This window comes from Heptranchias perlo, chromosome 37 (genome assembly GCF_035084215.1).
Source record: "Heptranchias perlo isolate sHepPer1 chromosome 37, sHepPer1.hap1, whole genome shotgun sequence".
NCBI lineage: Eukaryota > Metazoa > Chordata > Chondrichthyes > Hexanchiformes > Hexanchidae > Heptranchias > Heptranchias perlo.
Window position 1 is genome coordinate 7,143,368 of NC_090361.1, and position 27,783 is coordinate 7,171,150.

Sequence of the window (27,783 nt, forward strand, 5' to 3'; positions counted from 1 at the left end):
CTCCCGGCGCTAAAAACCAGATACCAAAAAAAAAAGTTATTAATTAAACCACAGCTTAGCTCCGAGACTTGAGAGTTTAAGGCGAGCAGGGATCCGACTAGATCAAACCCTGCACTGTTTTCTTACCATCTATCTATATATATGTATATAAAAGATTTGGAAATCTTGTTTCTGTTTAAATCACCCAGGTTCTTAGCAATTACAATGTGCAGCGTCAAACATATTGCCATCAGCCGGAATTTCAGACATTACGCCGTGTAGCTAAAAGCTGCAGTTTTGGAATAACGGTTAAGCCTTCCGCCGAGCCCGAGGAAGAGGCATAACTTTAATCTCTTCAGACCGATTACATTGCAGTCTAGACAGAAATCAAGAGATAGAGAAACCCAGAGAGGAAAGGAAAACCTTGGTGTGTCGGACTATCCGGAGACAAGTTTTGACTGATATAATCTCTTTTTTTTCTCTCTCTCTCTCTTGCTCTCTCGATGGGCTGGAATCGACATCGCGCGCTTTATTAACGTGGACCTGCTTCCGGTATCAGAGAGTTTTCCAGGACCTGCGGCTTCGAAGGAAAATGGGACAGTGATTCCTGGCAAAATTCCCTACACCACAATGGTACGTGTTGTATGAATCGGTCATTCTCTCTGTCTCTCTTTTAATACTTTCCGATCAGTTTTATTTTAAAAGAAAACCTCTCATTTCAAAAGTACACCCGCACCGCTCGCCAACTCAATTCGCAGGCAAATATTTGATATGTTTAAAAAAAAACATACACACACACGCATAAAGTTTATTAATATAAATCTGGCGTCTGTGTTTAAAACGATCCTTATTTTAAAACGGAGCCGGTTCCTTAAACAACTAAATAAAAGAGAACGAATTTACTGGAGAATGTCTCCCCCCTCTCCCCTTCTTTTCGGGCAAAAGTATGAAGAGTTGACGCATGTTCACCGACTTCATGGAAGCTTTTTCTCCCACCCACCCACAATAATTTGCATTTTAAGTACCCTTTTTGTCCCCTTTGCAATAATATTTGTGTGTAAATATTACATGGACTCGCCCCCTTTAAATCGCCAGTCTAAAAAAAATGTTTTGGGGAGGCATTGCAAACACTGGGATGATGGATTTCGATCTGCCTCTGCCTCTGTGAACATTTCTGTTCCTTTGTTTCACTGACCAAGGACGGACTGATCCTCCCATATAGATCAGATCTACACACCAATCGTGCATTAAGGTTTAGAGTTAATTACTCCTTGCTCCCTATTTTCAGTTTAGTTTTGGCCACTGGGCATATTTCTTCACCACTGTGGTAAAATATATCCGTTTCACACAATAGGAGATGTAATAAAATAGGACATCTTTTATCTAGTTTGTTCCTTATAATATCCCCTTGTCTATTTTGAAATTTCCCTTCATGTAATCGCCAGGCCGGGCTATATCATTTCACTCATTTGCAGTCACTCCGCCGTGTATTTTTGGGATATTTATCGCCACGGTGCATCCCGCGGGCATCTGTGACTCTATATAAAGCGTGGTTAGGTTTATAGGGCTTTTTAGCGGATGGGATACGAGCAGGTAGAAAGATACATGTCCCGTCATGTTGTCCTTTTCGAGTCGTTCTTTCTGAAACAGCAGACAAGGGAAAAAAAAATATATATATTTTCTCCCACGAAAAGTTTCACGCATGTGCCGGGGAGGGGATAAGTGGATAGATGGAATAAAAATTACCAAAAAAAAGAGACATACTAGAAAGAAAACTGCCAACTTAAAAAATTTAATGGTGAAACTGACATAAGTCAGTTTCCCAATCGATTTCTAGTTGATCAGTTTCAGCAAGATTGCATAGGGGCTGCTGCAACGCTGGTGGAATAAATAGAATAAAATCGAGTCTTTATTTACACTCCTGGTAATCCAGGCACAAATGTATATTTGTGTTGCAGATTTCAGTGAGCTGTAGGCCCGCAGTCGGCAATTCAACTGTAGCAGGGGGAATAAGCAGATCAAAGGGAACCCACATGTAACTTCAGTGAGGTGGCACTTTGTGCGAATGCTGAAATGCTGTCAGAAGCTGTTACGCTGAAAGTGTTTTAAGTTTCGCCGACGCTGGCTCAAGCCCCTGTAATGAACCGGATAGCTCTGCACCGAGCTCAGGTACTTCATGCAACCGGTTCAGACACATTACCTTTACGTATCTGTTGCAAGGGGTTTGGACTGGGCGACTCGGGCCGGTTACCTGCACAAAGCAGCTTGTCTCTGTGCATGGGGAAGAGGCAGGGTTATGAGAGGGGCGATTTTTAAAAAAAAAATCAGAATTCTAATGTTGCGAGGGTTTCAATGTAATGTGAGTGTTTAGTTAAACTGACTTGATTTGTGTATGGACAAGGGGCGAACGAGTGATCTTGTAGAACTGAGACGTTTTACTGGGCTCCTGAATTTACAAATAAATTGGAGGCCGAGAATGGGAACAGAATATTTAAATGTTGCCACTTGCTTTCATCCTTAGTGACGTGAAAGAAATCGATTATTTTTGCAGTGTCTATATATGGGCAATGATGAGAAGCAATGTATGATTACAGACTAGATCCTGGGCACTTGCTATAAAGCAGATCAGTAGTGTGGTTCATTACAAATCACGATTTCAGGTACGGATAATTATTAATTGTCTTTAATTCTCTTTCTGTCAAAGGATTCATTTTCCTAAAGTAGCACCGTTGGTGTTCAATTATTTCAGAACCCTGAATTCCTGGACAGTTTAATTTAAAATACATTGAATTTTTTTTTGTCGTAATCTTGAATTATTTTGGGGGAAATGCTATAGTGGTGAGAGAAATGTTAATGGAAGTTATTTTGGTATATTCATATTTTATTCCCCCCCCCACACATGATTTTTGACCCTCCCCCGTTATCCTTGGCCCTTTCGATCGAATGGTCCAGCTTGACTGATCAATCTCTGGACCCTATTAAAGGCATCTCTTCACTGACCAATTTCAATGGTTCAGGAGATGCCACATATCGTTCCCGTTCTCCACCCCCCCCCCTTAATCAACCAGTTACCCTTTCCTACTGCAGATAATTACCACTAGAACTTGCCCCCCCTCACCTTTCAGGGTGGGAGAGAGAGAGAGAGAGATAGAGTAGTGGGCAACTCGAGTGCAAATACCAACTGAGACAAGGAAGGTCCTGGTTGAAATCTCCGGGCTCTGGCATGGTACGTGATGGGCTGAATTTATAACATTGAGAAACGTAGATGAGGGGCCCAAGGCCTATTGTACGGAACATCATTAAGGTTAAACATAATAGGCGAGAAGAGGAGATAAATCCAGAAAGTATTCAATTTTATTTCTAGAATAATTCCTTTTTATTTGAATGCTAAAGTTTGCAGCTGAAAATTGTACCAAGTTTAATTGTTAAAAAATTTTGCTTGAAAACATTTCACTGACCTCCACAAACCGTAGAAATATTTGCGACTGCAGTTCCATATTTTTTAGTGTAAAAGTATTAAGTACTTAAAGTTATGGTGAATATCACTGGACTTGGGTTGTTGGGTTCGCAGTATTATTTTGGTCCTGTTCTCCTGGTTCCCTGGATCTTTTCTCCCCTTCCCCCTCCCACAATGTGACACATGCCATTCCCCACCTGAGGGGTCAGGGAAGCCTTTGCCAGTGCAGCCTCTGACCCAGCCACGAGGGTAGGTACGAGAGATGAAATAGCATGGGTGATGTCCCCTCCGAGACCCCCTCCTCTCTTCAGGGGGACGTGCCTTGCCACCATCCAATATGTTTCCAGATGATAGGCTTGCAATCAGGGAATGGGTGTTTGGGTCACAGCAAATGGCAGATGGAGTGTGCCTGGTCTGCCATCCCAATGTGCCAACATTAATCCCTGATCTGTGCTTCCCCTGCAGTCCCATTTTGTATTCATCCCATTTTTAGATCCTCCATTGCTACCTCTTGCTGCCATTTTCCCTCTAGCTGAGGAGAGTACTCCCGTCAGGGCCATAGACATCACCACAGTACTGCTCAATACCAATTCACAATTAACTAGCAGGAGGTGTGCATCTGTAACGACGGGAGCAATCCTGCCAATTTCTCTTCTTCCCTTCCTCCCACCACCCCCCACCCCCCCCCTCCTACCACCACCACCACAGAGCCCCTCCGCTGCCATCTGCTGTGCCATCTACCAGCCCAGCCGAGATCTGGTGTAGCTCACTGAATGACAACATTCAGTAAAACTCTGCACACCACAAGATAAATGACTAGATCGACATAACAGCTTTTTAAAAAAGAAAAACAAGAGGGAAAAAATTACACAAGCAAGAGCATAATGCAAATGCACTAGAATCTAATCAGATCATCTCCACCCCAATACATACTGCATTACAGAATGTGGAGTCATTTTGACCATCTGTTTAAATGCTATCATGCTAGCAACAGCAGATCTGCAAAGACACATACATAAAGACAGACACACACATACACACACGTACACACACACTCAAAACACACATCCTCAATGAGCCTCCATTACAAGGGGCTTCTTAACACAAATAGCAGCCTTTCAGCACCAACAGTGAGACACACTTGTGCCAGCAACTCCCTCCGTCTTGCGAGCGAGTCAACAATGCATTTCTAGAAGTCACATCACTCTCCCTTTTGTTTTGCTATCTTCTGCCATTCAACAATATAAACTGAATTACCTTTAGCATTTCTGACTATTGTGGCTTTTCTAGGGGTGCTTTGTTATCCTTGCAAGGGGTTGGGGTTGGGAAGGGGGGGGGGAATGTTTATTGGGCAAATGAAATCCCTTGAACAGCCAGAAACACCATAAAGCTGCCACTATCCAGGACTGCACAGTAGCAGATAGATTCCCTAATATGGAACCACCTGACCTGATGCAGCTGCTGCCGAGGTTCCCAGTGGATGTAGTGGCAATAATTTAAATAGTAAATTTTGTATATTAACAAAATCAGCCTGACACATGGGCGAATGGATGTGATGAGGTAATCTCATGCACCCTGATTAGAAATGGCAAAGAGTTGTTTTTGCCAGACTTTGTAGCCAGGCAGTGGAAGCATTTAAAGGGACAGGATCATCAATATCTTGCAAGGCACCTTCCCTCGTTTATAGCTAGAGGTGGGTTTGATGATAGAATCAGTACCACAAATTATATAATTGCACTGCAATCCCGCCCAGTGCTACTAATTTATTTTGATCAAGGGCTAGGATAAAACATGTAAAAAGCACTGGGTAAAGTTCACAATGCAAGGGATATTGCATCTTGGGCAGTGCATGCTTCCTAGCTGCTCTGGAGTGTTAAAGCACCCGTGCAACCATCTGGTATTCTCTTGGCTGCCTCAGAAATTGCACCTGCCTGTCTCGTCCCATTGAGGTGACGATGCCCTTTTAAAATCAGGGATGAGGGGGCACGACGGATTCAAATACCAATGCGCCAATGCCGTGAAGTGGTGGAATTCAGTTTCGACCCCCTGCCCTCCTCAGAGCGCCCTACTCCCTGAGATCTAGATCTCAGCTGTGTTGGCGGTGGGTAGGTGGTTGCGGTGGGTAGCATCTGGAGGTGATTCTCCAGATTGTGAGGTAAAACTGGAGGGGGAGTATTGATGTGTTTGTCCTGCACATCTCCCAGCAGCATTAGAAGAGGCCGAGGAACTGGTTGTCCACTCACATGTCTGGCCACAGCTGGTATATGATGTTAAGAGTAAAGAAATAGGAAGGAAGTAGAGGAGAAAACAATATCCAGCCTCTAATCTCACTCTCTTTGTCACAACCTTTCCTGTCTCTCCCTCTTTTCTTGGTACTTCTATGGTCATTGCTCATCTGAACTTTCCCCTCTTCCTTTTAAGCTCCAAATGCACTCTTGCTCCTCCTCAAATCTTCACTGCATTGAAATCAAGACGGATTACACTGTCTTCTCATCTTTTCCCAAGAATTTGAAACTGTGAAACTCGTTGCCTGTCTCAGTCTTCCTTTCCTTCCACAATCTTCAGCCTTTGAAAACCACTAATCGCTACCCCTTGGTTTACGTCATCTTCCCTCCAGCACTTTTCAGCCTTGGTGGTGTTTGGATGATTTGGTTCTCCTGTACTTAATTTCAGGGGCACTAAATTTTCATTTATGTTGGAAGATTTCAGGAAGGTACATTGGCTATGCTTTTGGGCAACCATAAATTTGGTTAGAAGGAAAATGAGGCATCAGCTTCAGCTCAGTTGATAGCGCTCTTGTCTCATAGAGGGTTCAAGCCCCTCTCTAGGACTTGAGTGCATAATTTAGACTGATGCATTAGTGCAGTACAGAGGGAATGCTGTCTTTCAGATGAAACACTAAACTTATTCTCTCTTTCTCTCTCTCTTTTTTTCCATTTATTTCTTCCCAAGCACCTGTGGATAACTAAAGCCTGTGTTAGGTATGCTAAAATGGCACTGGAATAAAGGATAGTGGACAATTTTGCCAGTGATGACTTTTCCAATGTTGTTAGAAGTTAATAAACAGTCAACAACTACATTGCTCTATTAAGGGATTGGGCATGGGAGGTTAGGTACAGAGGTGACGATATGACTGATGAGCTAAATAGATACTTTGCATCAGTTTTCACATCTGAAGATGATGCCATGGTCTCAGGATAGGTGTGCAACTAAAATAACTTCATTGAAGATGGTTTTAGATTATATTAATATTATTAGCAATGCAAGATCCAATGCCATTTACCTGAGAGCTTCGAGAAATGGGGGAGGGAGGGGTTGTGTGTGAGCCACTAGTTCACATATCCAAACAGCTTACTGAAGTCCGCTTTGGTTTCTATAGATTAGAGGATGGGTCATGAGGTCACATTAATTAAGAAAGAGAAGAAATTGGACCCTGGAAATTATGGGCCCAAGTTTGGTTTTGGCATCAGGGAAACTGTTGGAAAGCCTTATACTGGACATGATATATGATGACTTGAAGAGTTTGGCAGTGATTAGGGATACCCAACACGGGTTCAGGAAATGTAGATCCTGCCTCAGTAACTTGGTGGAGTTCTTTGAGGAACTGACCAGAATGGAGGATGATGATACTTCAATTGATGTTATATACCTTGACTTTCAAAAAGCATTTGATAAAGTATTGCACAAAAGGCTATTGGGAAACATAAAATCTCATGGGACTATAGGAAAGTTGGTTGGGTAGTTGGTCGAAATCATATAGCACACAGCTGTAATTTAATGGACGTGAAGCTGATTGGGGCCCAGTAATGAGCGGAGTTCAACAGGGCTCTAAATTGGGACAATTGATGTTCCTCATTTTCATTAATGATTGAGAGCCGGTCTTAAAATGAACCATCCTTAAATTCTCAGATGATACAAAATATGCTGGGGGGGGGTTGGAGGGGGGGGGGGGGTTGTCGGTGGGGTTAGTAATTCAGACTAAATCAATAGCTTGTAGGCCAATTTAGATAAACTAGTTGAATAGGCCTGTGTGTGGCCAATGTTATTGAACACATGGAGTTGGGAAACTCCAGGCATATTTGTATCATGCAGGAATCCCCATTTAAAGTGATGGATGAAGATAGCGACCCAGTGGAGTAACCAGTCACTCATTAAAGGTGCACAACTAGTGTGTGGTGTCTATCGGGGAAGCAAATGGGCTTTTAAGGTGTATTGGTGAGACAAATGAGTACAAAACAAAGAGTACTGTACTTAGGCTGGATGAGGGTCTGGAATGCCCTGGACTTTCACAGGGTTTTCCCCGAATTGGCTGCAGGTTTTATTGTCTCTATAGAGCACGATTAGGGGATGGGTGAAGGCTGTGGGGAAGTTGTACTGTTGACTGGACGGGGCAGGTATGATGGGCCCAGCGTTCTTATGTCACCCTTCTTTTTGTATATTCGTGTCCTGCACTACGAACTATGGCCCTTCGCCTACGTCTCACAAAAATATGAACTCGAGAGTTGCCCTTTCAGGAAGGGGAACTGAGCTGGAAACCGGGGAAATGCCACTATACCCAGTCTGAAGGAACTTTGCAGACTTGCACCCTGAACCTGGAGGCCGAAGACAGGTGACAGAGCTTCCTGGGAGCGAAATGGAGGCGGTCCTCCAAGCTGTGTTAGCCAACCTCAAAATGATTGTGGGGGTCATGACCCCCTGCCCCCGCCCCCAACCCTCCAATGTCTCCACCACTGACTACACTCAGTGCCCTGGGTCAAGATCAGGGATTCAAGGTGTGAGGCATCAGCGGCACAAGCAAGCAGGTTGTGCTAAACATTTATAAATCACTGGTTAGGCCTCAGTTATAGTATTGTGTCCAATTCTGGGCACCCACACTTTAGGAAGGATGTCAAGGCCTTGGAGAAGGTGCAGAGAAAATTTACCAGAATGATACTAGGGATGAGCAACTTCAATTATGTGGAGAGACTGGAGGAGCTGAGATTGTTCTCCTTAGAGCAGAGAAGGTTAAAGGGGGATTTGATGGAGGTGTTCAAAATTATGAGGGGTTTTGATGGAATAAACAAGGAGAAACTGTTTCCAGTGGTGGGAGGGTCGGTAACCAGAGGACACAGATTTAAGATCATTGGCAAAAGAACCAGGGGAGAATTTTTTTTAACGCAGCAAGTTGTTATGATCTGGAACGCGCTGCCTGAAAGGGCGATGGAAGCAGATTCAATAGTAACTTTCAAAAGGGAATTGGATAAATACTTGAAAAGGAAAAAAAATTGCAGGGCCACGGGGAAAGAGCAGGAGAGTGGGACTAATTGGATAGCTCTTTCAAAGAGCCAGCACGGGCACGATGGGTTGAATGGCCTCCTTCCGTGCTGTAAGATTCTATGATTCTATTACTTTATGGTGCAGCGTATCAGTACTCCAACATATATTAGTGTGAGAGGAAAGCAATGCCCAGGCCTTTCAAAATGCAAAGGACATGGTGCACCAAAAATCATAGATTAATCACACTGCACATTTTGTGCTGATGCTAAGGTGTTTTAGCTTTGCACTGGGCATGTGGATAAATTGGAAATATGAAATGTTTGAATCAAATTTAGGCAGACAGTGTGAGCCCACCTCCAAGATGGTAGCTCTGATTCCCTCAACTGTGCACCAACTGAGCTTTTCCAACTGGTGCTTAAAAGTTCTTATTAAATCTTATTTCCACTATTTTAACATTAACAGGGAGCTGATTGTCCCATTGGATTTTTTGCATTAAAATTTAACAGGCCGGTGAGCAAGGCGCAACATTTTTCCCTCGACTTAGAGAATGACACGGAGTTGCCAGTATAACTCAGGTCCGCTGGCTCGATATCGCGTTAACTAAGGACTGGTGTCAAATTGGTACCTGCAGCATAACGGAATCGTTATAGAATTCAGTGTCCATCTAAAAGGAGATACTCTGTCTCTCCAAGATGGCACCATAACATATAATTCAGCATATAATGTCTAACAGCTGGGATGAAGGTTCATTCTTTTCTGGTGGAGAGAGTGCGATGAGCCAACACAACTGGAATTTTAAAAAAAATATAAAAATTAGTATTTTTAAAGCCACTATTAGTCTCAATTTATGTTGCCCTCAGCTGCAACAAGAGGTTATGACCCATAGTCCAACAGCTGTCTGCTCCTGTGACGTGTCCCGCCAAACTATTGCCACATTTCTGAACAGGGGTTGTTTCTCAGAATGGAAATGAATCCAAGATATACGCAGCTTTATTTTAGGAGAGGAAATGGGAGGGAAATCCACTATTCTGACTCCATTGCTAAATTATGAGAATATAAAATTTTCATCCTTGTGTTCAAATCCCTCCATGGCCTCGCCCCTTCCCTATCTCTGTGACCTCCTCCAGCCCTACAACCCTCCGAGATCTCTGCACTCCTCCAATTCTGGCCTCCCGTGCATCCCCAATTTTCTTTGCCCCACCATTGGCGGCCGTGCCTTCAACTGTCTAGCCCCTAAGCTCTGGAATTCCCTCCCTAAACCTCTCCGCCTCTCTACCTCTCTCTCCTCCTTTAAGTCGCTTCTTAAAACCTACCTCTTTGACCAAGCTTTTGGTCGCCTGTCCTAATATCTGCTTATGTGGCTAGATGTCAAATTTCTGCCTGATGATGCTCCTCTGAAGTGCCTTGGGACCTTTTACTACATTAAAGGCGCTATATAAATGCAAGTTGCTGTTGTTACCTGCTATTCCGCCACAGTGTAGACTGGGAAATGCATCAGATCCATATATTAGGTAATAGATGGCTGGCAGTGAGAGTTACAAGGCTGTGAATCAACTCAGTAGTTTTGATGTCATTGTATTGTGTAACAGCAAAGCTGGAACAGTTTATCAATGTCAGAAGTGTCCTGCGATGAGCTGCAGCCTGAATCTAACTACTGGGAGTTTCATACGTGGTCTAGAACTTTAAAAGAATATTACAGTAGAACTTCAGTTGTCCAGATGCCTTGAGGCCAGAGGGTGTTTGTAACTTTGAAATGGCCACAAGATTTATGTCTCATGTACTGTACAATCTTTTATAAGCCTTGTTTTTTTTTGCCCCTCTGATTTTCTCCCCTCCTCTGCTAAAGATGCAGACTCGTGTTGGGGGTACAGTTTCATGGACACCTGACCTCAGGTAGATTTGCCACAAGGCCTTTCTCCCACACTTGAGCCTATACAATGAGTGCTGACAGGTTATTTGTCCATGGAAAAAGAAAGACTTGCATTTATATCGCACCTTTCATGACCTCAGGACGTCCTAAAGCGCTTTACTGCCAATGGAGTACTTTTTGAAGTGTAGTCACTATTGTAATGCAGCAGCAAATTTATTCACTGCAAGGTGATAATAACCAGATAATCTATTTTAGGTTTTGGGTGAGGGATAATCATTCGCCAGGGAGAACTCCCCTGCTGTTCTTCAAAATAGTACCATTGGATCTTTTATGTCCACCTGGGAGGGCAGACAGGGCCTTGGTTTAACATCTTATCTGAAAGACAGCACAGTACTCCCTCAGTACTGCATGGAAATATCAGTCTAGATTATGTACTGAAGTCTCCTGGAGTGGGTCTTGAACCCACAGCCTTCTGGCTTGAAGGCGAGAATGCTACTCACTGAGCCACAGCTGGCATTATGCTAGGGCCTGAGCTTGATCCTGACCCTGATCCTGACCTCATCCAATACTCTCCAAATGCGCACTTTCCAACAGGTGGCAACAGTGATCAGGAGCGGGAACCTTGGCTGTTTTTTTTTTGTTGATCACCCGAGCCGGGAAAGCTGAGACCAATTGTACCATAACTTTCACTATCCAGCTGAGATCAGTTAATACAATACAGTTCAGGATTTCAACCTGGGACCTTCCTGGTCAGTGTAGCTCTGGGCAGTGCCTTTGCAAACTGAGCTATGAGAATCAGAACCTAGAGAGAATTTTAATGATCTTCACCATGGGCTTTTTATGTCAAAGATTTGATTCAGAATTTAATCCAACCCAACTCTATGCTTCCATTTTGTTCCATGATAATGGATCTGGGAACTATTATCATCACTGGTCAAGCACAATAAGTTTAATTGGTCAAAGCCAAACCATGAAGATTGTATCAATGCACCAATGTTCAAAGTCACTTGTCCTTACAACACAAAGTATTGTCCAAAAGAGCAAAATGCTTGAAGGCCAGGCAGCTGAGATCCTACTGTACGTAGAAAACGCAGAACATATAAAGGTGGCTGATGAAAAGTCAATACCGATGGAATAGCTGAAGATAAATCCTATTGCACAACTGGCACTTTAACAATGCCAGGATACAGGAAGCCTTTAATGAGCTATTGCTATGTACCATTGGCTGTAACAAAATCAGAATGCAATAGCAATGAAGGAGGTCAAAGAACAAATGTCAATGTTGATAAGCAATTAATTAGTGATATGAAGGGTTGATCTCAAAAGCAATTTACTTGTTCAGCTTTGTCAAGAGAAGTATCTGCAATAAAACCAAAAAGTCAATATCAACTCTTTCCTCTCTCTGTCTTCTTTGGAAACAACAACATGTATCTATATAGCACCTTTAATGTAGTAAAACATCCCAAGGTGCTTCACAGGAGCGATTATCAAATAAAATTTTACACAGAACCACATAAGCAGACATTAGGACAGGTGACCAAAAGCTTGGTCAAAGAGGTAGGTTTTAAGCAGCGTTATAAAGGAGGAGAGAGAGGCTGAGAGGTGGAGGGAATTCCAGAGCTTAGGGCCTAGGCAGCTGAAGGCACGGCCGCTAATGGTGGAGCAAGTAGAATCGGGGATGTGTGATAGGCCAGAATTGGAGGAGCGCAGAGATCTCGGAGGGTTTTAGGGCTGGAGTAATTACAGGGATAAGGAGTGGCGAGACCGTGGAGGGATTTGAAAACAAGGATAAGAATTTTAAAATCGAGGCCTTGCCAGACTGGGAGCCAATGTAGGTCAGGGAGCTTAGGGATGATGGATGATGGGTGAATGGGATTTGGTGCGAGTTAGGATACGGGCAGCAGAGTTTTGAATGAACTCAAGTTTATGGATGGTGCAGGGTGGGAGGCCAGCCAGGAGAGCATTGGAATAGTCGAATCTGGACGTAACGGAGGCATGAGTGAGTGTTTCAGCAGCAGTTGAGCTGAGGCAGGGGCGGAGAGGGGCGAAGTTACGGAGGTGGAAGTAGGCGGTCTTGGTGATGGAGAGGATATGGGGTCGGAAGCTCAACTTCGGGTCAAATGGGATGCCAAGGTTTCAAACAGTCTGGTTCAGCCTCAGACAGTGGCCAGGGAGAGGGATGGAGTTGATGGCTAGGGAACAGAGTTTGTGACGGGGAACAAAGACAATGGCTGCAAACAGAAAATAATCCAGGTTCATCACACCGTAACTTTCCCATGGAGATATCATGATATTGCAACACACCTTAGAGGAGCCAAATATTAACACTAACTATAAGCATGAACATGACAATATTGTAAGACTAGCTGAAGTCATTTAAAATACTACAGTATTATTCAGAGCCCTGCAAGCTGTAATGCAATGGATATTCAGCCATGAGACCCAATCTTGAATCTTGAGTCTTATCTGTCTTTGACACCCAGGCCTCCCATAAAAAACAAGTTTCAAATGGCCTTGATTTGCTCATCTGTTGGAGGGAAAGAACACTGTCTGAAGCTAATTTCCTTGCACCACTTGATTGCAACTCTTGAAGGATCATTCACAATGCCACATTGATGCCAGCTATGGGGATACCTGAAGTCTTGGTTGCCCGCCCTTTTGGCCCAGATCGAAGCACAAGGCGGCCTAAGAGGTAGAAAAGATGCAACTTGGAAAAAGGTGCTTTATTTCCCAAAATGTAGCACGCTCTTCAGATTGCACCAATGTATGCCCAGTGTTAAATGGCCTCACAATTGCATTGGCCATTCACAGTCCATACTTGCAAAGAATTTTAAGCACCCTTTCCTGCTTAATTGGGGAGTGTCACCATTAAAATCCCTTTCAAAAACTGGGAGGCATGAGCTGTAGAAGCAGTGTGTGGCACCATGGATGTGGTAGATTGAATCCTCCACTGAGTTCCTAACCTCAACCCACTGTTGTGAGGCAATACCAAGCAGGAGGTTGGATACCTCTCCAGACAGGAGATGGAAAATTTGGAATGAGGTCTCCCCACTTGGCCACTCCTGTGTAGCTCCTAATCAGTTGGTATCGGCAGTGGCCTGGGCGCAGGGCAATCATTGTGTCCTTTTAGATGGAGGAGATATGTGCTGTGATGGAGAGCCAGCAAGCGGAAAAGAAAAAGAGAGCATGTTTTTATAATACGTGCATACACACTTGTCATTTTAAAAACAAAAATTAGCTACAAAGAATTAACATTGGTTTGTTCATCCATCTGCTTCAGATATTTTTGAGTACGTTTATTTAAACAGCAAGTGCTGCTGGTATCATTATTGGTTTCAAAACCTGAGGGCGTAAGGCAGCTGTATTAACATAAAGGGTTATTGCTGAATGATCTTTGAGTTTGTGGTTGTATTTCAAGTAATGAGAATCCACCTCCCAAAACAGTCAGGCCCAGTAACTCCATTAGGCCTCTGTCTTTCCCCGGTGACAACCACAATTGTTTGAACAAAATATATGTTTTAAAAATTGGCAAATGTGAAACGAATAAAACAAAAAAGGGTTTGATTAAGAAGAATGCTAACTATAATTCTTTATAATTGTTTTGAGTCTAACAGGATTTGTGACAGCGAGACTCTTCCTTCAAAAAAAAAATCTTTCTGTAGAGAGTTTAGGGCTACTCCAGTGTACGGATGGTGGGTGAAATCGGGATCAGGCTCTGCACTGAAGCCTCCCACAGTAGAATATCCCACCGACACACACTTGAAGGATGGACAACGTTGCTGAGGGCTGCTGGAATCGCGGCCCTGGGCCTGAGGGGGCACCTTCAGGAAAGGGAGAGGATCTAGTGGGGGATAAACCCTTTATGTATACGGGTAAAGGCACGGTGAACATGAAAAGATTTGGTGAGATGTTGCGTGCCATAGGTGAGCCTATGATAATAGTGCAGTGAGATTATATTGTAATGGTGCCCCAATACTTTATGCTGCAGATGGAAGGTGAACTCAAGGGTATGGGGTTGAGATTGCTCTGTGTAGTATTAATAATGAACATGGTAATGTGCTTGTATGAAATTCCTTTGCTATTTTGATGAAGGTGTTAAGCTATTTAAAATAAATAGGCTAATGCTTTGTTACAATAGCCGGCAGAGGAACTTGATATGAATAAGTTAAAACATTGTTGCACAGTACGACTCCAGCTCCCTATGATTTCTCAGACTTGTGCGGGCATCCGAAGATACTGCTATATAAAGACAAGGGTGAGAGAAGTGCGTCAGTGCTCACCCAGCCTGTTGGACCTCATGCCTCTGTGCATCATTCTCCCCAATCACTGGTACTGCTAGCTCCTGGGGGAAGCAGGGGTCTGTTGACCAATTTCAGGAGAGACGTGGGGCAATCTCTCTCCGACTCCCCACGGGAATGGAGCAAGCTCCAGGAGACCCCATGATGTATCACCAGACATACTTAAGTGACTCCTCCCCCACCCCCCCCCCCCCTCTCCTTCCTGGCACAGAGTTCCTGATCTCGGGCATGCCTCTGGAGAAGGCATTGAGCGGAGGCCTGGGCGTTCCCCGGGGTGGCGGGGGGGGGGGGAGAAAACAAATCCGAAGGTGATTCACCATGGAATGTTCTGGCAGGTTTCCTAGTGCTCAGTTACAGAGCAGCACTGTCAAGAGACCTGGCAGCAGGTCAGTTGACCAGTCTATCAGCTGAGTACTGCAGCACTCCAGTGGGTTGAATTTTCTCTGTCTGCTATTTTCAGCGGACTGGTTAACAAGTTGGCGGAGATTCCTGGCTGTGCCATATTTTACTGCAGACTTTAAAACAAATAGGTTAATGGCTGCATTAAAATAGCACACAACGTATAGAGGAAATTAAATGCAAAAAAATGAGGAAGAAACACAAATGGAGTTTGGCGAAATAAAAATAAAGTGTCCAGTTTCTCAGGAGTAAAGTTTGATTATTATTATAAAATGATTTGATGGTCTTTTTCTCAGTGTTCATTCGCCATTAAACTAGTCATGTGAGATAGTTTGTGTTTCTTTAAGTTTGTATCTGTAAGCGAGGGAGTGGTGTATTGAAAAGATTAACTTCTCAGGTACAGTGCTTCCTGGTACAACCCTGTGCTAGTCAGTTACAGGTCAGTTTCACGCACATGGCCAATCTGAGTGTGGCTGTGTGTGTTAAAATAGCATCGCACACATAGCTCAGAAGCGTCTAAACCACCGAGATCATACAAATATGAGCAGTTTCAGATTTTGGCTAAAACCACGCCCATTATTCCTTCTTACCCCCCCCCCCCTCCCCCGCCCAGATATATTCTGCAGGGGGCTGGGGGTGAGGTGATGGAATAAATTGTAGCAAAGATTCCCATGCAGTTTGGACACTGTCCCTCCTCAGATCAAAAGGTAATATTGGACGTTCACTCATGTAAAACTCAAGACAGTTGCATTCCTTGGAACAGGCTGATTGACACGGATAAATGCAGCATTCTGTTTTCTCAAAATGATGCTTGCAAGCATTTAAACAGTGTGGCTTCTAATGCCACCGGGAAGGGGGTTGGATAAATTAGCCCCACATCCTGCCCTTCGGTGGGTATCTGCGAAGCTCTGTGCTTTCGAGGAGGGGGTTAGAGCGAACTTGCCGAAATGTCATTCTTCCCTTTCAACAGCCCCCGCCCTCCACCTCTCATCACCTCTCTTCTCCCCTCTCCTCTTCTTTTTTTTCCCCCCTTCCCTCTATCCTCTCATCTCCCCTCTTATCTCCTCCTCCTCTCCTGCCGTAAAGCTGCCCCTGACACTGGGCACTAGCCCTTGCATTGCAGCTGACTGACAGCTCGGATTGGAATTGGGAGGCAGGCGGTGGGTTGTGACTCATACAAGAGAAGGGACCTTGCAACAAAATAATAGACGTGGGGTCGATTTCAGATTTCGAAGAACCCTCCCACCCACCTCCCCTTCCTCGGAAAAGCAGAACCATTAATTTAACTTATTTACAACCAGAGCAGACCAGACCCTCACCCCCGCCTTATGTAAAAGGTAGCAATGTGCAAGGACAAATTTTCAGCGTAGCATTTCTGAATCCCAAATTCACGTTACGTACAGTTGCAGTGGCGTTTTTTTTCCCCTTCAAAAAAAAAAGGACTCCAGAAAAACAATGTTTCCGGAATCAGAAACTTTTACATTTGTGTTTTCTTTTAAATGTAAGGGGCATGATAACTTTCCCGAACAAAAACCCACCACAGAAGTTTCAGGGAAAGGCCAGTGTGTGTGCACAGAACGCAACTGTGTTACATCTCGTTTTAAATGCAGAACAGTGTCTGTGTGTCTGTGTGTAAACGTGCCAATTTTTTTCTCTCTATAAAAGCGGGAGACGCTTTTTTTTATACAAAAAAATGGGAGCTGTGTAAACACGGTCTTTTTTTTTAAAGTTTGGCCAAAATCGAAGTTTGTTTGGAGTTTTGAAAAAAAAAACACACGGTGGTGACATTTCTTCCTTCGCCGATTTGTTTGGAGAGAGAAAAAAATGCTTCCAGATCCAAATTGTAAATAAATAAAATATTAATTAATTTTTGTTTGATTGAGGAGGGGGGTGGGGAGAGGGGGGGGGGGGAGAGGGAGGGAGGGAAGGAGGGAGGGAAAGGAAAGGGAGATTGCAGGAGATGACTCCCACAACACTGAGAGCGAATCGCCAGACAGAGAGGAGCGCAGGCGGCGATGTCATTCCTCGGAGGGAGAGAGAGAGCCTTCTGTTTTCGAAGCATCTGATCTCGCTGAGCGATCTTGCAAAGTTTGACAAGTCGAAGGGTTTTTTTTTTAAATGCTGTTTGTTTTTTTGCGCGTTTTTTTCTCCCTCTTCCCCCCCCAAGTCAACATTGCGATGTCAGTTTCATTACGTCACGTGTAATTGACAAAAAAAAAAGTTTTTGACAACAACCTTTTGCGGTTCTGGATTTTGTTTTTGTTTTTTTTTTGTTGTTTTTGGGACTGTAAAGAACCGAGAGCTTGTACAGTACAGTTTTTTTTTTCATCCACTCTCTCTCTCTCTCTCTCACTCACAAACACACCAACGTTGTCAACTTTCGCTTTCAGAACTCCGAGGCGGGGGTTAGAGTTCAGCATGGAAAATAGACTGTTGCAAAGAGTCTGAAACCGGCATTCTCACACACCCCAGAATCATTGTCTACAGTAGTAACTATGTACTCCCCGCTCTGCCTCACTCAGGTAACGCTCGCTGGCTCGGAGAGTTTTCTATTTTATTGAATGCAAATTACGATCGATGATTTCCTTTTGTTGCAGTTCTCTCTCTCCCTCTCTCCCCTTCCACTTCCTTGGTTGTGTGTCTGTTTGTGTGTGTGTGTGTGTGTGTGTGTTTTTTTTTGGTATTTTTTCTCGCTCTCTTTGGAAAGGAGACTTATGGCATTAATCCAGAATTCTCTCTCTGTAGTCAGCACATGGCTGTCATCTACAGAAAATGGCGGTTACCCCAAATTTATTTAAATGCAGCTCCTATTTGGAATTATCAACAATCTCAACGCCAGTGTCAAAGAAAAAGAAAATGATTTGTCTGAATTATTGGTTTTTTTTTGCAGTTGAATTTTAAGATGGTTCTAAAGCTGTGTTTGCACTGTTGTTTTTTTAAAAAATAAGAACTATTTGTAATTTAAGAGTTGTGGCAGCTGCTGTTATCTGTTAATTGTCTGATTTGTACAAAATGTAAATTGGAAAACAAAATTGGATTTTTTTTAAGGAGGGACAATGCTAACTGGATTTCCTTCTTGTAGTTTCTCTCTTCTCTCTCTCTCTCTCTTTGCTCATTGCGATGAGCGCCCCTGTGCAGGTATGAGAACTTGTGTATAAGTTCTGCTAACTTTTTTTTAAAAAATGATAAAAATCTGAGCTGGAACTGCCAGTTATAACGGAACTCATTCCAGAAATGTCTGGTGTGCAATTTTTGTCATCCTGTGAATATTTATCTCTCTCTCTTTAATTGTAGTGACTTTTAAATATTTTAAAAGAAATGATATGTGCTTGTGAAGATGCAGATACAGGCTTTGTACTGGACGGAATAATGGGGAAACGCCAGCTATGTATAACGCATCTATATAACTGATTGTGCAATGTGATGGCATATTTTGGTTCGTTTTGCGGTGTCTAGTTGGTTGTTTTTTTCGCAGTGACAATCAATACATTCATTGTAAAAGTGGTACAAACCTATTCAAACCACCTGGATTAAGAATGAGGACCGAGGCAACTTATACTGGCCAGTGTTAGGTGATTGAAAGTTTGAAGTTATTTCTTCTCTGTGACAGGGAAGAGTTGGGGAGAGAGAAAATGATTCGCCCCCCCAGTAATGCAGTTTTAAAAAAATATTACACCTACCGGTCTCAATTGTGCAAATTGACTACAAGAAGCAGCTAAAACCCCTTGTTGTTTTAAAAGCAAGATATCTGATAATGCTCTGATAATTTGTTAATCTATGTAATTGGACTCATTCATTCAAATTACAAACACAGGCCGCTGTCTGATGAGGTTTTGTGGGTTTTAAACTTTTATTTGATGCTATTGCTTGTCTCTCGATTATTTACAAGATAATAAAAAAAAATAAACCGGATAAAACGAGGTGATATTTCAGCCAACTTGTCTAATCACATTTACGACGTACTGGATGCTGCGGTGCTTAATTCTGCTTGGACTTTTCTTTGCATGTAGCGTTAGAATGAAATGGCCATGACAAAATGCAAAGTGCAGATAGAGCTCGTTATTCCTGCTTTTATTTTAAAAAAGCTACATTTTCCAATTTAGCAAAAGGAAAAGCTGATTTAATATATATATATATATATTCTCCGAACATAAAGTGTGTTCAAGAGTAAAATAAACCTGCAGGAACACGAGCGGAGGCACTGAACACCTGTGTCTCTTTTTTAAAAAAAAATCTGCCGGCGCGTTTCTCCGTGTTATCTGCACAGAGTTCATACTGGGGAGGTGACGGTAAATTGTGTTGAATTAACCTTTGGGAAAAATCGCGCTCTTTTGAACTTTTTTTTTTAACAAGCCGAAATTGTCCGTGCAGTATTTTTAAAAAAAAATAAATTTTGACTTCTGAACACGTTAAGTGGTGCGGGGTTTGAACCCTTTCTCTGAGGTTCTGTTCTAGTTTGTAGTACATCGGGGCCTATTGTGTATGCCACTTACTTAATTGCTTATTAATTAATTAATAAGTGACTGTGGGGATTAGTTCCTTATTTGTGACAAATATAAATTAATAATGTGTAAAAGTCCTTTTCAATGATTGATATTTTTTTAAAAAGTGTGATCATGAAGACTTGGGGTTAATCCTGGATTTTTTTTCCTGACATGGTCCCTTATCAGGAATATTTGGGTTTGGGAGAACACTATACAGTTTAACTCCTTCTGTGCTGGATCTGGTGGGTCTATCCCAAACCGTAAGATATTAATATTGGTCCACCATTGTGGGTCTGTCTGTTAGATTAGGAATGAGCTGAGATGTGCAGGAATGTGCATGTAACTATCCGGAGATGCATCAGTACTAATCGTTGGATTGCAAACCCTTAGCGCATTTTGCTTTGTACCAAGTATATTATAAAGGGCAGCATTATTCGAGGGAAAGGAAGTCGGGCAGTGTTACTATGATGCAGTGCAGTGTCCAGTCTCATCCCTCTATCATTTTTTGTCCTTGCTAATTAAACTCTTACACCCCCACCCCCCCTCCCAAAGTAACTGCTCCCTGGGTTACGTTTTCACCAGGTTTGGTTGCCTTTTTTGCACTTTGCCCAAGATGGCCCGTTTTTCCATCAGAAGGACCTGCCCCAATGCGCACCAATGGCCTTTATTCTCGAGCTTGCATTTTCTTATGCGCGGGCTATTCCACCGCGGAGGGAATCACAGCCCATTCGTACACCGCGCAAGCCGAGGTCGCTGGATCGCGATCAGATGTGGGACCTTTCTCCTGACGAAACCCTAAAGGGGTACTGAGGCTAATCGTGGCAACTTCAGCCCGCGACCAGCTAACTCAGCACAGATTAGGTCTGGGTTATGGCATCTTCTGGCCTGTGTGGTTTGGCTGCTCGCTGGGTGAGCTATGAGGGGAGCCTGGTCGTTATAATTTTGTACTGGCCTTTCACCCGTGTCATGCCATCTGCACTGCAAATAGTACAACTTAATAGAAACAATCCAAAATTATTTATAGATTAGATTATTATTTATAGACTGGAGATATACATGCATATACTTTAAATATACAGGCTTGAAATTACACTGTCTGGACGCTCTACATGTTTGTATGAAATTCCCTATCCACTTTTTTTTAATGGGGAAATTATTCCATATATCTGTTAAAATAACGAAGGAATTTGGTGCATATATGTTAAACGGTCCCGTGCTAATGTTCGGGCGGTGTAACTGCAAGGCTGTACCTGCAGTAAGGAGACATGTAACGGGATGAAGATACTGAAGGAATTAGGGTACGATTTTAATTAGCTAAAACTAGCAAGCGTTCCCCAACCCCCCTCAAAAAAAAAAATCTGAAGCAAAGGGCAGCAAATGTTGCAAAAAAGCATAGCCGACCGATCAGCTTTGCTGAAAGCTTTCACGTGGAACATTTGCCTATTTTTCTCTTGCAGGCGCTGACCGACCCCGGAGTGCATTTCCAGCATATAAAAAGGCTTTTTTTTTTAAAGGGGAAGCATTTTCTAAGAAAATCTGTGCGCCCCTTTGGAGGATTTGTGCATTTCAAAAGTCCCAATCGTATAAATATTTAAAAGAAAAAAAAAACTCACTGCTGGATTTATCTATTTTTTGCACTTTAAGAGGTAGGACTGTAGAGCGCTGGCTTCAGAGTACAATGGGACTGACTGTTATATGGAGAATAGCAGATGGCTGATGGTGGGATCGAAGGGTGGAACACACTCGAGGGGCTGCGGGTGCTGGAACAACCTGCAAGTGTGCAGTTTGGATGATTTATCTTCAGCCTTATGTCTGTGGTGTTAGCGCAAGTCTATTTTTGGTTGGGGGGTATTTTCCTGTTGAGCTTTTTTTTTTGTTCAGGTTTGTTGACGGAACTTTCGCACAAATGTGACCATTTCTTCTCCATCAGCCCCACGCCTTTGCATCGTGTCAATGGGGCGATCTTCTTTCAATCAGTAACTTCTCCCTCCCTCCCTCTCCAATTTTCTCTGCTGATCTCCTGCCTCCTGTTGGTTGGATATGGTTCCACATTGGCTGCCCTCAGTGGCTCAGTTGGTAGCACTCTGGCCTCTGAGTCAGGAGGTTTGTGGGTTCAAACCAGATACTTGAGCACAAAAATCTAGACTGACATCGAGCGCAGTCCTCGAGGGAGTGCTGCACTGTCGGAGGTGCTGTCTTTTGGATGAGATGTTAAACCGAGGCCCCATCTGCCCTCTCAGGTGGATGTAAAAGATCCCATGGCACTATTTGGAAGAAGAGCAGGGGAGTTCTCCCCGGTGAGTTGGCCAATATTTATCCCTCAACCAACATCACTAAAACAGATTAACTGGTCATTACCCCATTGCTGTTTGTGGGACCTTGCTGTGTGCAAATTGGCTGCCACATTGCTTACATTACAACAGTGACTATACTTCAAAAAGTATTTCATTGGTTGTAAAGTACTTTGGGATGTCTTGAGGTCGTGAAAGGCGCTATATAAATGCAAGTCTTTCTTTCTAATCATTGTGACTAGGCCTAGAAATTGAGCATCTGCAGGATATTCGACCAGGTAATCAGTGGATCATTGCTGAGCCTGATCCTGATCCTGTACTCACCTGACGTGCTTTCCAGCATTGGTCATTGGATAATTAGCAGGAGCAGTAGCCCGAGCTGATTTACCCCCTTGCCCCTTCCAGCTCAAAGTCACTGAGGTCCATTGCAGTGACATGCCGGCTGAGGTTAGTTAACTCAACACAGATAGTTCAGTTTACAATACACTTAGCACTCAGCCACTGAACCATCACGGAGCAGGAAAAGTGCTTTTTAAAAATCAAGATATTGACCTTGCTCCCTCCCTATCTCTGTAACCTCCTTCAGCCCTACAACCCTCCGAGATCTCTGCGCTCCTCCAATTCTGGCCTCTTGAGCATCCCCAATTTTCTTCACCATTGGCGGCCGTGCCTTCAGCTGTCCTGGCCCTAAGCTCTGGAATTCTCTCCCGAAACCTCTCCACCTCTCTCTCCTTTTAAGACGCTCCTTAAAACCTACATCTTTGACCAAGCTTTTGGTCGCCTATCCTAATATCTCCTTATGTGGCTCGGGGTCAAGTTTTGTTTGATAATCGCTCCTGTGAAGTGCCGTGGTCGGTTATACTACATTAGAGGCGCTTGTGGTTTTGGGCCAGGCTGTGACGGTGTCAGATCACAGAAAAAAGAGGGTTAAATGAAGTACTCAGTTTCACTGGTTGTAAGGCTCCAAAGATTATACGAGGAATACACAACTTATTACAAAAAATAAATGCTGGGAATTATGTTGCATGATTCTGCCATATGAATCTTACCACATTCATATCAACTATTTTAAAGGAGGCATTAACTAGTTTTGCTCGGATGGATTAAAATTGTGGACAGAGAAATTTGATGAGAATGCATTAAGTGCTCGTACAATAATATCGCTGAGCAACTTTCAGCCTTCAAACTTTTGTGTTGATATTAGTCAGCTTAGTTGTTTAACCCTTTGAAAATATGTTAAGCAGTTTTTCCATTTGAGTCAAGGCTGACACGTAAACACTGAAGATGTTTCGAAGTCCCACTCTGGCTCTAGTGCAGTCACCCACCACGTCTCCTCTCTCGCTGATTATGACACTTCAGGCTTTTGGCAACTGCAGCATCTAAAGCTCTCACTCCTATCTGGAATCCACACATGGCCCCCGCCCCCCCACCCCACTGCCACATGCCCCTCTGCCCCCCCACCCCACTGCCACATGCCCCTCTGCCCCTCCCATTCCCATACATATTCAGATTAATTGGCAGTCAAGTGGGTAGTGACAACCTAGAGTTCCCAGCTCTGGTTGGAGGTATTCCTAGACGTTCCATCACATGACCTCCAACTGCTCCGCCCAGTCCAACAGCCATTTCCCCCCCCCATCTCCAATATCGTTACTGTCTGTGTTCTTATTGAGAAGACCAAGGCCCAGAGTGGATGGTGCAGAAGATGAGGTGCTGGTTAGGTGATGCCAAGCTTTGGGTTCCCAAAGTCTGTTGTCTGTAGGAGGCAGGGAAGACTGAGGGAGGCGAGGTTGTCCACAGTTGTGAGGTCCTGAGAAAGAATGAGTTAACACAGCAGATGGCGGGATGGGTCTTGGTTTAAATGCAGCGAGGATGTTGGAAGGAGGAAGAGCAGGCCGGAGGGTGTGTTTGGAGTTTGGGAGGTGGAATTAGCAAAACCTTATTGCTGTGTGTAATTTGAGAGCGTGCAATTTGGAGGGAGAAGGGAGAAATAATCAGTACATTTTTGTGTGCATTGACAGTGAGCATTTTTGAGGTACAGAAATTTTTCTTACATTTGTGTGTATTAGAAGTGGTGAGAAACAGTCGCAAGCTTCAAAGGGAAATTACCAATTTTGTTCTTAATATATCAATCAATGTTTTCATTAATCATTACACCTTTATAATCCACCTGTCATCCTTCCTAATCACAAAGAAGTGGATAATATAGTGCAACAAAGCACGTTCCGTAGAGTGGAATGGCTGTCTGCACTATTTGAAACACCAACAACTTGCATTTATATAACACATTTAACATAGTAAAACGTCCCGAGGCACTTCACAAGAGCGATTATCAAACAAAATTTGACAGCGAGCCACATAAAGAGATATTAGGACAGATGGCCAAAAGCTTGGTCAAAGAGGAAGATTTGTAAGGAGCTTCTTAAAGGAGGAGAGAGAGATAGAGAGGTTTAGGGCGGGAATTCCAGAGCTTAGGGCCTAGGCAGCTGAACCACGGCCGACTGTGGTGCAACGATGAAAACCGGAGATGTGCAAGAGGCAGGAGAGCAGAGATCTCGGAGGGTTGTAGGGCTGGAGGAGGTTACAGAGATAGGGAGGGGCGAGATTTGAATACAAGGATGAGAATTTTAAAATTTCCAATGCTGAATCAACAAAGCTTCACACCGTTAAACATTTCTCACAGCCTTTTGTGATGAGAAAGCTCTATTCTTGAGTACAGATGCATTTGGTGTGCGGGATGGACTTTATGCCACTCCAATGGATTGAGTGCATTGTCCAGCACCAAACCTATTACATTTATATTAGTAATAAAAACAGAAAATGCTGAAAAGACTCAGCAGGTCAGGCAGCATCAGCGGTGAGTGAAACAGAGTTAACATTTCAGGTCGATGACCTTTCGTCAGATCTGGATCATCGCCCTGAAATGTTAACTCTGTTTCTCTCTCCACAGATGCTGCCTGACCTGCTGAGTCCTTCCAGCATTTTCTGTTTTTATTTCTGAGTTCCAGCATCTGCAGTATTTTGCTTTTGTTTTACATTTATATTAAAGCTTCCTTTGTTGATCTGCAATGCCTCTGTGTAACAGATATACTCACATGTACTTAAAGGATAATCTTATTGTTGGAAAATGATGAAATCTCTATATGTATAAAATGCATGAATCACCATACTCATAGAAACATAGAATTGTACAGCACAGAAGGAGGTAGTTCGGCCCATTGTGCCTGTGCTGGCTCTTTGAAAGGGCTATCCAATTAGTCCCACTCCCCTGCTCTTTCCCCATAGCCCTGCAAATTTTTCCTTTTCAATTTTCCTTTATCCAATTCTCTTTTGGAAGTTACTATTGAACCTGCTTTCACCGCTCATTCAGGCAGTGCATTCCAGATCATAACAACTCGCTGCGTTTAAAAAACAATTCTTATGTCCTCTCTGGTTCTTTTGCCAATTACCTGCGAGTGTAATCTGTATTACTCTACAGGTGTATTCCTTATGTTTGTTAACTATCTGTTAAATATATCAATTTAAGCATGGTCACATAGAGGTGTATAAAATAGTAAGCAGTACAGGACAAGAAATACTATTCAAACTAAACTGTGATGGTGAGATCTAGGTCTCAATTGGAGAAAGGCAAATTTAAGATCAATGTGAGGACTTCCTTCACGCACAAGAGGGATCAGTGCTCCTGGATAGAGTAGTGGAGGCAAAAAGCTTGGAGTAATGTAAGGGACATTTGGGCTCTGTGGCAGGACACTGTATGACCTTTCTGGATGGAGGAGCTAAAATGGCCTTTCCTCATTTGTGTTTATCTCTTTCAAGATTTTATATGTGTATAACTATATATATATTGGGCGTAATTTTGACTTTGGGCGATAGCAAAAAACGGAAGTTATTGATTTATCTGCCCATTATACATTTCTTCTGATTTTTCATTTCCACTGAAGTCAACGGAAAATCGGGAGAGATGTATAACAGGCGGCTGAATTGATATCGTCCGTTGTGCATTATCGTCCAAAGTCAAAATGACCCTCATTGTGTCTGTGTCTGTCTCTCTCTCAGACCGGTTATACCACGTATTTTGCATTGATGCAAAGTGGTTTTAGTTTTGTATCAGTGGAACGTGGTGTAACGTGGGTGGAGAAGATGGATTGAATTTATACTGATGGTGTGAGACTGCCTTGTGGAGCCGACTGACGGGACTTCTCTCCACACTGATTTCAGTGTGATGCTCTGGGAACATCTGAAGTGTCATTTCCACCTTTATAATATTAGTGGAGAGCTCACCATCTTTGTCAACATTAAAATTGTATCAGCGTTTAGATGTAACTGCCCAGAGCTCTGCATTCCCCTTTGTTACAGTTGCCCTGCTTAGAGAGCAATGTGGAGCTGTCAGTAAAACTTGCACCTTGCAACCTCCATCTCTAAGCAGGTACCAGTCTCAGTTTGGTACTTGCACTATAAATGCACTCTCTATTCCTGTGTCTAAAACCTATATACAATTCTGCATGGCATCCAGCAGTTTACTAGAACAGCACAGGCTACATTTAAACAAATATTCCAGCTACCCATGCAGATTAAGTAAGGAATATAAACATTTAACTGGGTTTCATAGAAAGCTTGGAATTGCAGCACTGAATGCCTTATACAGAGCATGGTCATTCTGTAGTGTAAATTAACCTTGTATTATTAAGCTTCTTTATATAAATCCGACTGGTGTACAAGGGAACACTTAAGAAGGAAAGGGCCTTATATAGAACCTTATCATGCCTTTTATAATGTCCAAAACACTTCACGTATAATGAATTACTTTGAAGTGCAGTCACGGTCGTTTTGTGGGCAAGTACAGCAGTTAGTTTGTGCACAGCAAGGTCCCACAGACAGCAATTAGATGAATGACCAGTTCATCTGTATTCGGTGTTGTTGGTTGAGGCAGGAATATTGGCCAGGACACCCTCAGCCCTGCCCTTCTTCGAATAGCGCCACATAACATCCACCGGAACGGGAAGACGGGGCCTCGGTTTAACGTCTCATCTGATGGACGGCACCTCCGACAGCGCAGCGCTCCCCTCAGTACCGCGCAGCCGGAGTGGGTGGGACTGAAACCCACGCCCTTCCGACCGAGGTTGAGAGTGCTGCCGACTGAGCCAAGCTGACAGTTGCCTCCTACAGGTACCTGTTTGAAACCAGTGCCTGCCTAAAGCCACCCGGCGCTGGTGAGCCTGAGTTATATGCTTTCTGCTCTCCCTTGCCTGGCCAGGGAAATGGAACACTTGGGCAGGGGACGTTTGCATGCATATGCAGAACCGTGCTCGCAGGCATCCAAATGTCAGTTAAATGTTAATGTTAACAAAGAGCCCACGGCACTGTCTCTCTGATTAACATGCAGCATAAAAAGTCCCACACAGTGACACTGCTGTCAGCGCACAGCCGCAGAGTTGCGAGATCCCCTCCTCTTGCAGCCCTCGCCTAAATGCGTTTTGGGTGACTTCATACCTGAAGGATGCCACTTCGTTTGCTATGACTCAAGGCCAAAGCCGCTTTGCATCAATACAAAAACTGTGCAATACAACTGACTTGCCAGCAGCGACTCTGTATTCAGGGTAAAACTACAATGCGCATCATTTAATCATAGCAGGGCGTCCCAGGGTGCTACTTAGAAGCAAGAGGAGGCTCCGAGAAGTCGCAGAAGGTTTAGGAAGCACGGTTGAGGAAATGGGTTTTTGAGGAGGATTTTGAAGATGAGGAAAGGGAGAGC

At 43.5% G+C, this 27,783-nt stretch overlaps 1 protein-coding gene across 3 annotated transcripts in view; it reads left to right on the forward strand.

The window, feature by feature from the left end:
* Positions 1-479: 479 nt before the first annotated feature.
* Positions 480-27,783, forward strand: part of nfixb (nuclear factor I/Xb) — a 355,165-nt gene continuing 327,861 nt past the window's right edge. The window contains exons 1-2 of one of the 3 annotated variants that reach the window (XM_067973063.1): positions 480-612; positions 17,650-17,781. In XM_067973063.1, coding sequence (XP_067829164.1) covers positions 17,755-17,781 — 27 coding nt within the window. In that variant the 5' untranslated portion in view covers positions 480-612; positions 17,650-17,754. Of the gene's footprint in view, positions 613-17,269; positions 17,782-27,783 lie in introns of those variants that run through there. The other 2 variants (XM_067973066.1, XM_067973064.1) reach the window with 2 other exon arrangements.